This window comes from Myotis brandtii, unplaced genomic scaffold, assembly GCF_000412655.1.
Source record: "Myotis brandtii unplaced genomic scaffold, ASM41265v1 scaffold547, whole genome shotgun sequence".
In the NCBI taxonomy this organism is placed as follows: Eukaryota; Metazoa; Chordata; class Mammalia; order Chiroptera; family Vespertilionidae; genus Myotis; species Myotis brandtii.
Window position 1 is genome coordinate 2,032,681 of NW_005370024.1, and position 10,540 is coordinate 2,043,220.

Below are 10,540 nucleotides of genomic sequence, written 5' to 3' on the forward strand. Positions count from 1 at the left end.
ACTGAAGTCTAGATTTTTAAGGTTAAAATTTGTAAGGGAATTCTTACTTGGCTTTATAGAATTAAAAACATGAAAAGCTTGCAAAGTAACTCATGGTTTTGATTCAATGAGAGATCCTGAGGCAAACCAACCAGTTAAGCTGCTCCTGAATTCTTGAGTCACAGAAACCACATAAAGTAATAAATGCTTATTATTGTTTTAGCTGCTAAGTTTTGGGATAGATACTTTATTGTGCAGCAATAGATAACTAATATTTCTCATCAATCTCACAATTTTCTAGTTTTCACCAATAATATAAAAAGCAATGAGATATATTTATAAGGAAATGTAAATTAATTTATTAAAGACAAATGAAAACAAAAGTGTTAATGAAATTCTTCAGATACAGCTAGTTAACAATAAGGCTGATTATTTTCCCTCATTTGCACCAACTTTTTGAAAATCTGTTCTATACCTCAGAGAAGCTACTATAAATATCCCCTTTCAAAACCCTATCATATGAAGTAGAAGAAAAATAAGGAAGTAAACCTAGGAAAATTCTAGGTTGGAATCACTGCAAATTGTGAATGAAAGTACTCTTAAGAAATTAAAAAAAAAAGGAGAAACCAAGATGGCGGCATAGGTAAACACCGGAGTTTGCTGCCTCAAACAACCACTTCAAAAATACAACTAAAAGACGGAGCGGACATCATTCAGAACCTCAGGAAGGCTGGCTGAAGGGAAATTCTACAACTAGAAGGAAAGAGAAAAGCATACCAAGACTCAGAGGAGGCGCAGTGCGGAAGTAAAATACTAAGGTGCGGAGTGCATGCGGAGCGGGCTGGCGGCTTGAGGGCGCAGTTGTCGTTTTCGATCGGGAAGGAGTCTCAGGCTCTGAGCTCCAGTTCTGGGCGAGTCTCTAGGGACCCAGACTCATAAGGGAGAAGTGGGACTGTCTGGCATCGGTCGGAACCCGAGGACAACTTTCTCTCCGAGGGGCTTGCAGCGATTACCGGGACACGGCTTTTGCTGCAGGCAAAGGCTAGATTAGCACCTCCCTAGAGATCCAGGAGCCAGGAAGCCCAGAGGTCAGAGTGGGACAGTGGGACCTGCAGCTCCCTGGAAACATAAAGGACACACTCAGGGGGCAGACTCAGTGAGCACCAAAGCCCCAGAATCGCTGGGGACTCAAACGGGAGAAGTGGGAGTGTCTGGCATCAGTTGGAAGGCAGCTTTCTCTCCGATGTTTGCAGCGGTTCCTGGGGTTCTGAGAAGCAGAGCCTCTGGGAACGGGACTGAGAGGGGCTATAACCGCTCCCTCCGCCCGCCCTGTTGAGCCCGCCCCGCCCAAGCCCTGCGCAGAGCCATTTGCCAGATCGCCTCAGGCAAAGGCTAGATTAGCACCTCCCCAGAGGACAGAAGTTTTCCGCGGCAGACACAGCTGATTCACACAGCCAGTCGGCCTGGTGGTCAAATCCCTCTAGTATTAACTACAACAATCAAGGCTCAACTAGAACAAGACTGCGCACAAAGACCACTAGGGGGTGCACCAAGAAAGCATAAAAAATGCGGAGACAAAAAAACATGACAGAAATGGAGGATATAGAGCTAAAAAACGCAATTTTGAGGGCTTGCAATAAACTTTTGGAGAGCTTCACGAAAACTAATGAGACCCTCGATGCTATGATAAAGAAACAACTAGAAATTAAGCATACACGGTCTGAAATAAAGAATATTACACCCAATAGCAGACCAGAGGAGCGCAAGAATCAAGTCAAAGATTTGAAATGCGAAGAAGCAAAAAACACCCAACCGGAAAAGCAAAATGAAAAAAGAATCCGAAAATACGAAGATAGTGTAAGGAGCCTCTGGGACAGCTTCAAGCGTACCAACATCCGAATTATAGGGGTGCCAGAAGAAGAGAGAGAGCAAGATATTGAAAACCTATTTGAAGAAATAATGACAGAAAACTTCCCCTACCTGGTGAAAGAAATAGACTTACAGGTCCAGGAAGTGCAGAGAACCCCAAACAAAAGGAATCCAAAGAGGACCACACCAAGACACATCATAATTAAAATGCCAAGAGCAAAAGACAAAGAGAGAATCTTAAAAGCAGCAAGAGAAAAAAAGTCAGTTACCTATAAGGGAGTACCCATACGACTGTCAGCTGATTTCTCAACAGAAACTTTGCAGGCCAGAAGGGAGTGGCAAGAAATATTCAAAGTGATGAATAGCAAGAACCTACAACCAAGATTACTTTATCCAGCAAAGCTATCATTCAGAATTGAAGGTCAGATAAAGAGCTTCACAGATAAGGAAAAGCTAAAGGAGTTCATCACCACCAAACCAGTATTATATGAAATGCTGAAAGGTATCCTTTAAGAAGAGGAAGAAGAAAAAGGTAAAGATACAAATTATGAACAACAAATACACATCTATCAACAAGTGAATCTAAGAATCAAGTGAATAAATAATCTGATGAACAGTATGAACTGGTGATTATAAGAGAATCAGGGACATAGAAAGGGAATGGACTGACTCTTCTTGCGGGGGGGAAGGGGTGTGGGGGATGCAGGAAGAGATTGGACAATATGGAAGAGGACAGTGGGTGAGGAGTGAGGGCGGAGGGAGGGGTGGGAACTGGGTGGAGGGGCATTATGGTGGGGAAAAAGAGGAACCAATGTAATAATCTGAACAATAAAGATTTAATTTTAAAAAAAAATTAAAAAAAATATGTCTGTTTTTTATAGAATTCTAGAAAAGTGACTATACTATACACTTTTATTTTATTTAAATACTAGAGGCCTGGTGCATGAAATTCATGCACAGAGGCAGGGGTCCCTCAGCCCGGCCTGCACCCTCTCCAATCAGGGACCCCTTGGGGGATGTCCGACTGCCGGTTTAATCCCTGTGGGATCAGGCCTGAACCGGCAGATGGACATCCCTCTCACAATCCAGGACCACTGGCTCCTAACTGCTCACCTGCCTGCCTGCCTGATCACCCCTAACCCCTCTACCTCCCTGCTTGATCACCCCTAACCCCTCTGCCTGCCTGCCTGCCTGATTGCCCCTAACTGCCTCTGCCTGTCGGACTGATTCCTGATCGCCCGTAACTTGCCCCCCTGCCAGCCTGATCGCTCCTTCCTTGCCCCCCTGCTGGCCTGATTGACCCTAACTTGCCCCCCTGCCAACCTGATCACCCTAACTTGCCCTCTGCCAGCCTGATCGACTCTAACTTGCTCCCCTAACAGCCTGATCGCTCCTACCCTGCCCCCCTGCTGGCCTGATCGACCCTAACTTGCCCCCCTGCCAGCCTAATAGCCCCTACTTGCCCCCTGCCAGCCTGATCACCCCTAACTTGCTCCCCTGCGGCCTGATCACCCCCTAACCGCCTCTGCCTCGGCCCCCGGCCTAAGCCACAGTCTGGCCTCAATCTGTGGGAGGCGACCTGGCGGATCAGGGGAAGGCGCCTCCCCCATTACCCCACTGCTGCTGCCACTGCCGGCCTGAGCCTGGGCCCTCCCAGCCGCTGTGGTTTTGTCCGGAAGGATGTCCAGAAGATGTCCTCTGTAAGTAGCACATTACCCTTTTATTAGTTTAGATGTTTTTATTGATTTTAGAGGAAGGGGGAGGGAGTGGAGAGTGAGGGAGAGAGGGAAGGAGGGAGGGAGGAAAAGTGGGAGAGAGGGAGGGAAGGAGGGAAACATCAATGTGAGAGAAAAATCAATTGGTTGCTGAACCTACAGCCTGAGCATGTGCCATAAGCAGGAATTGAACCCACTGTGACCTTTAGGTATATGGGACAACACTCAACGAACTGAGCCACACCAGCCAGGGCTATACTATACACTTTTAGATCCATTCTTTATCTTCTGGTGGACTTCAGAGTATCTCTAAATGGTAGCTTTGTCTTAAAAATACAAGCCCAGAGAGGTGGGTTTATATTTCTCTCTATATAAATCAGCATAAATTGAAATAAGCTTCAAAGAAAAAAGTATGACATTTCACCAAGACAAGTTTCTTATTAATAGTTATCACAGAATGTTATAGGTGGCGCAGGTGCTACTTAGTGCTGCTCGAGCTCTAAACTTCTTTCATATAAAAATGGTAAAATAATCAGACAAATTGGTAGATGTATAGGATTTTTTCAAAAGTCACCTACCCTTAAGAGGATCATGCTCTGCTCTCATAATATCAATAAGCGAATTTTCCAAAGAGTGCATATTCAAACTGTCATACATTCTACTTCGATCCTAGAAGAGAAGAAAAAAAAAGACTCGATATAATCTATGCAATTTTTTCCAAAGTATTGATAACTATACTATCTTAATCTTCTTACATAAAATAGGACATCTGATTGATATACTATTACTAATGAGTCTGCATCCCAAGAAAATATCAATAACTAAGGATCTTATAAACTACAATATTTCTTGTATAAAAGAACAATATATTTAATATATTTATCTGCAAAATCACATATCAAAAGCAATCTTATTTCACTGGCAGTATTAATTCAACACAGTAAAATAATTTCTATTGCTATCATTCTCAGCTTATAAAGATGTTTGAAATGTGATACACACAGAGAGCATTTTTAGCTATTATTTAACTTCTAAACTTTTCTCATATATCTAGGAAGACTAGCACTTGAAAAAAAATGTTGGGGGAAAGGATTTAATTCAATTGCACCATACTTTAAACACCTATCAAACATTGTACATTATTTGACTTAGTCAGAATTTCACAGTAATGAATGCATAAACATATTATACACTAAAAATCAAAAGCATGAAATACCAGTATCAAAACAAAAACACATTTCCTACCTCATCAAGTCTCAGAACAAAGTCTTTTGTGTCATTAGAAGTCTTGTTTGCTGAATGTTAAATCCCCTCAACTTGCCTAGTAGATTCTTTAATGTTCATTAATGTATACCGTATTTTGCTCACTATAAAATCAATGTACTTGAACAAACATATATAGGGAACTACCACAGCAGGCTCTGCCCAGGCCCCCCAAATCACCCGGGAGATTTTTACCAAAATATATCATCTCTAACCTCCACCCATTTGTGTGTGTGTGTGTGTGTGTGTGTGTACATGAGCTTGTGCAAGCATATGAATATGTGGGAGAGGCAGGGCAGGCGATTTTTGACTCTTAAACCTGGGTCCATGAGCTTCAGGAAGGATCATGGCATATCTGTATATGCATGTACACACCCTTTTTTCCTGAAGAAAGGTTTATGTATTTCATTGGTTTTCCAAAGGGGTCTATAATCCAGAAGATTCAGAACCAGTCTTTTAGAAAGCTGAAGAAAAACATAAGAAGCTTTCCTGAGAATATGTTGATTTATTTACTCTACCTTGACATTTAAATTAGGGTTGTGAGCTTTATAAAGCTAGAGGGCTGGAATCAGTATTGCAGATTAAACAAATTGCTGTCACGGAACTTAAAAGTAACACTAATGATGAAAAGATTACTTACTAAAACAGAGGCTCTTATTCCAACTTTATTAGTGATGAACTATAATTTAACCCCTTATTTTTAGTTGGATTCCTCAGGTAGAACACACCCATCAGTAAGAGGAGTTCACTAAACAGTGACCTTGATTGGCGAGAGAGGCACAGAGAATTACTGAACTGTCACAGCAGTTCTCAAACTTAAGCATGCTTCAGAATAATCTGGATTGACTCCTGGGACCCATCTACAGAGTGTGATTCAATAGGTTGGGAGTGGCCCCTGGTGATACTGAGGCTGTAGACCTAGTAACCATACTTTAAGAAGCATTGAGCTTCTTGATCTTAAATTACTAAATAAATCTCTTCAGGCTCCGTTCCACCTTCTAGAAAAGAAAATAACCATGTCAGACAAGATGATGCCTAAAATCATCTTTTAAAATAATAAAAGTAACGGAAAAGCAAGACTATCTATATATCTATATATATAAAAGCCTAAGTGACTGAACGACCAGTCAACCGGTTGCTATGACGTGCAATGACCACCATGGGACAGACACTCAATGCACAGGATCAGGCTCCCTCCTGTCTAGATTGGGCCTGCGGGGAGTGGGCCGAAACCAACTATCCGACATCCCCCAAGGGGTCCTGGATTGCGAGAGGGCACTGGCCAGGGTGAGGGACACCACTGGTGCACGACTCCGTGCACCGGGCCTCTAGTAATAAATAAAACTGGAACAGAGAAGAGCACAGCCCTTCAGCAAATATGATTTTAGTAATCTATGCAAATATTTTCGTTTTCTATGCTTCCACTATACTTTGTTCATAACTAAAAACTGTCCTACCTTTCCCACTAACTTCAAAGTTAATCAGGGAGAGAGACCTTTTAATTATGGAATACAGCTAGCTTTCAAATGTTTGTTGAATACCACTTTTTCTCTACCATAAAAACTTAGTAAAATTGTTTAAGGTGAGGTCTGTGAGGACAAAGACTGAATTTTGATATGGAAATTGAAAAAAACTAAATATAAAGCCTCTCAGAATCCTCCCCAGAAGAGGTACTCAAATGTTAATTAACTAAACTGAGACCAGCATCAGATTTTAATTTGGCCTGCTGTCAACTTGAATTTCTGACCACACAAAGGAAGATTATATGCTAATATATTCAAAGTTTTCAGATGTATTTAAAATAGATTTAAAAATATAAACTGTCATGATAAAAACTTTATATAAGTGAAAAAAACCTCAGAAGGTATGCTATATCATATAGGTTCTAAGATACAGTACATTATAAATTCTTTATATTCTTTTTACCTTAAATTCTCACAAATAAAATATTATATAGTTCAGGGTTATCTTCTCAGGGTGATTTTTTTTTTAACAGAATCAGACTATGTCTCATCTTTAGTCAACCTATGAACTTAATTAATGGTGACTATTGACACCACCTAAATGGTATTTCCCACACAACCTTTTTTTGTGGCCACCTTCTAACTCCATTTCAAGGAGTGTGATCCTCTCTTGCTTTAGAGCACAGTAAAATTTATGAGATAATTCTAAATATTTTTAATATTTTTTTATTAATTTCAGAGAGGAAGGTAGAGGGAGAGAGAGATAGAAACATCAATGATGAGAGGGAATCATTGATTGGCTGCCTCCTGCACACCCCCTACTGGGGATCGAGCCTGCAACCCGGGCATATACCCTTGACTGGAATCGAACCCAGGACCCTTCAGTCCGCAGGCCAACACTCTATCCACTGAGCCAAACCGGCTAGGGTGAAATAATTCTATATACACTGTCAGTGGCATGTGCAATATTTAGGGTCTGAAGGAGAAAGATATAGGCAAGCTATTCATAAGCATCAGTGTCCACTATACAATCAACTCTGACAAGTATTATACAAAAATGTGATATGTATTATTAATAGCTTTAGCTTTAATGCCTATATATCCAAGTAAAATAGTGAGATGCCCACTTATAAGGTCTCTTATTTTCCTTCCCAGACAAGTCTTTCATCACAAAACAAAGTCCTACTTTAGAAAAGAAAAAAAAAACAAACCTGGCGAAACTATTTAAAAAGGATTAGCTTAATTAGCTTAGTTTACTTTTGTTACTCATCAGCTGCTTCCCACATGATTTTTAAAACACCAAACACAAAATAGCCCTGAGCAGGCAAAGAGCTCATGACATCCCATGTTATTTAGATTTATATGTTCAAAAGTACAGACAATTTTATTAAATAGAATGAGGGAATCAAAATATGACTTCAGAAAAAAACAAAAGGCAGAAACAAGTCTGATTATAAAACAAACATTATGCATCCTTATAAACTACAAATATAAGAAAAATTTGTGATTACACAAACTGCCATTGGTTTAAAAAACTAAATTGCACCCTGACCGGTTTGGCTCAGTGGATAGATCGTCAGCCTGCGGACTCAAGGGTCCCAGGTTTAATTCCGGTCAAGGGCATGTACCTTGGTTTCGGACACATCCCCAGTAGGGAGTGTACAGGAAGCAGCTGAATCAATGTTTCTCTCTCATCGATGTTTCTAACTCTCTATTCCTCTCCTTCTCCCTTCCTCTCTGTAAAAAAATCAATAAAATATATTTAAAAAACAAAAACTAAATTGCAATCCTGAAACCATTTTAAAGTAACCATGAATATGTCAATGCTGACTAGCATAACTAGAAAATCAAAACAATGTAACTAACATTTATTACTACATTGACTAACTGAAAATGGCCAAGCTATTTAACATAAGTAGGAATCTCTATGAGGAAAGTTTACTCCAATTTATTTTAAATATGAAAACTATATGGTCAAGAATCAACTAACTGGGCTTTCAGAAAATTAGTAGTTTATGCTCTGCCGCTCTGCCTTACTACTAAGATTACAGAATCCCACAACAACAGGCAAAATTTAGAATGCATTGGTGGGAAAAACCAATAGTATTTTATATTCTAATATTTTATTGTTTTTTTTGTAAACCAAGACACATTTGTCACAAAGACTTAGAGGAGTGACAATAAAATCCTAAAAAAACTAAAAAACACAACATATCCCCAATCTTAAAAGGATGGCCTGAGAAAAAGATTATAAACACTGAAAAATAACGAAGAAAGTCAATGATATTACAACTAGTTGCCCTGCACAATCTGTGCGCCAGTAGTTCACTACTGCCCTCCTGTAGCTCTCCGCCCACTGCCCCACCCTCCTGTAGGTCCCCCTGTCCCCCTCCCCTGTCTCCACCCCCTCATAGCTTGCTGCCCTGCCCCCTCCTATAGCTCTCCACAGCCAGCTTGTACCTTGCTGGCCCACCCTCCTGCTGATCCATGATCTGGTCCTGATACACTTGGTCGTTACTCCTCAGGGGTAATGGCTAATTAGCATATTCCTCTCTTATTATATAGGACTAGTACAAGAGGAATTCCAACTGAAAGGGAACTTTTATGGCATGTCATAGTTTTGCTTTGACATATTCAAAACCCTGTGCTATTTCAAGTTAAGGAAGTGGTCAAGTAGAACCTTTCCCTCTTGACAATGAAGTATGCTTCCAAAGAAAAAGAGAATGGGTTATTAAAAAACCCTATATCCTCATTTTTAAAGATATACCAGATGCTTGAGCATGTGTTCTTCCACACAAGTAGAAAAATCAGCTTTTAAAAACTGTATTTTTTAGCTTAGTTCTCCAGTTTTAAAATAAAATAGCAAAGTTGTGCTAATATTTTCCTCAATTTTAATATTGATTTATCCACTCCTCATCACATACTGTTATTGCATGGTATTAGTAGTTTATGCTCTGCCGCTCTGCCTTACTACACAACCCAGCACTCTCATATTCTGTAGTTGTTCCAAACAGATACTCCTCTCTTCATCCCACAGGACTTTCACGTTTCAATGGTCAAGAATATTATTACACTACCACATACATAACGAACATTCATTTCTTAAACTCTCTATTATTCTAATAATAAAGAATGCTGTAACAGTGATTCTGATTTTTTTTTAAAGGCTCCAAATGGCCAAAGCTATTCTAGTACCTAAAAGGGTTAAAGAAAATGGAGAGGCAATAGAAAATATTGGTGTAAGAATATATCAAGTTGCTCTGGCTGGTTTGGCTCAGTGGATAGAGCGTTGGCCTGCGGACTGAAGGGTACTAGGTTCAATTCCGGTCAAGGGCACATGCCTGGGTTGCAGGCTCGATCTCCAGTAGGGGGTGTGCAGGAGGCAGCCAATCAATGATTCTCTCTCATCATTGATGTTTCTATCTCCCCTCTCCCTTACTCTCTGAAATCAATAAAAATATATTTTTTTAAAAAGAATATATCAAGTATAATTAAAGAACTGGACACAGGATAGAACACATAAAAAGAAAGTATCCATTTACCTATATTGTATGTGTAAGAGAGCCTGTTCTCTTTCATTTTCAGTAGGTGTAAGGTTTGGTAACTACCAATGTCCCTAAAGCTCATCTAGTTTAACCACCACAATTTAAGAAATCCTTTATTAAATAAAAAATTGGACTTGGTCGAATACAGATTTTTTTGTGTGTGTAATGTGAATAAAGACTCTAAAGAATACATTTTTCTGAAAGATATGCCCACATTATCATTATAAGCTAAATTTTAAAGATTGGTGAAAAATACCTTCAATTACTCAAGGTGGTTCATGTGACATGCTCAAAAGCTGCAGGGAGAACTTCCATAAGAACAAAAATCTAGAGTTGAATATATTGATAATCGCTCAGCTAGAGGACATGGCAACACACATCTTATAGGCTTCATGGGCTATATTACAGTTTTAAAGGCCTGATGATGTTTTGTTTACAGAGAACTGATGGGCCATATAAAAACTTGTAATAACCTCAGCTACTAGTATATTTACTCTTTGATTTAAAATATTCAAGTGTTAATGAATAAACATATTGCAACCTTAATATCTATAGGAAATTCAAACTCATACAACTTAACAAAAGAAAGATAAACAACCCAATCAAAAAAATGGGCAATGGACCTAAATAGATACTTTTCGAAAGAGGACATAAGGAAGGCCAAGAGACATATGAAAACATGCTCCAAGTCACTAATCATCCGAGA

At 39.7% G+C, this 10,540-nt stretch overlaps 1 protein-coding gene across 11 annotated transcripts in view; it reads right to left on the reverse strand.

The window, feature by feature from the left end:
* Positions 1–10,540, reverse strand: part of CPEB2 (cytoplasmic polyadenylation element binding protein 2) — a 64,529-nt gene that overhangs the window by 49,436 nt on the left and 4,553 nt on the right. For 8 of the 11 annotated variants that reach the window (XM_014549325.1, XM_014549323.1, XM_005878145.2 and 5 more), the window contains one exon: positions 4,142–4,232. The exons of 1 other annotated variant lie outside the window; for it this stretch is intronic. In XM_014549325.1, coding sequence (XP_014404811.1) covers positions 4,142–4,232 — 91 coding nt within the window. Of the gene's footprint in view, positions 1–4,141; positions 4,233–5,466; positions 5,587–10,540 lie in introns of all 11 variants that reach the window. 2 more of the 11 variants (XM_014549327.1, XM_014549326.1) reach the window with 1 other exon arrangement.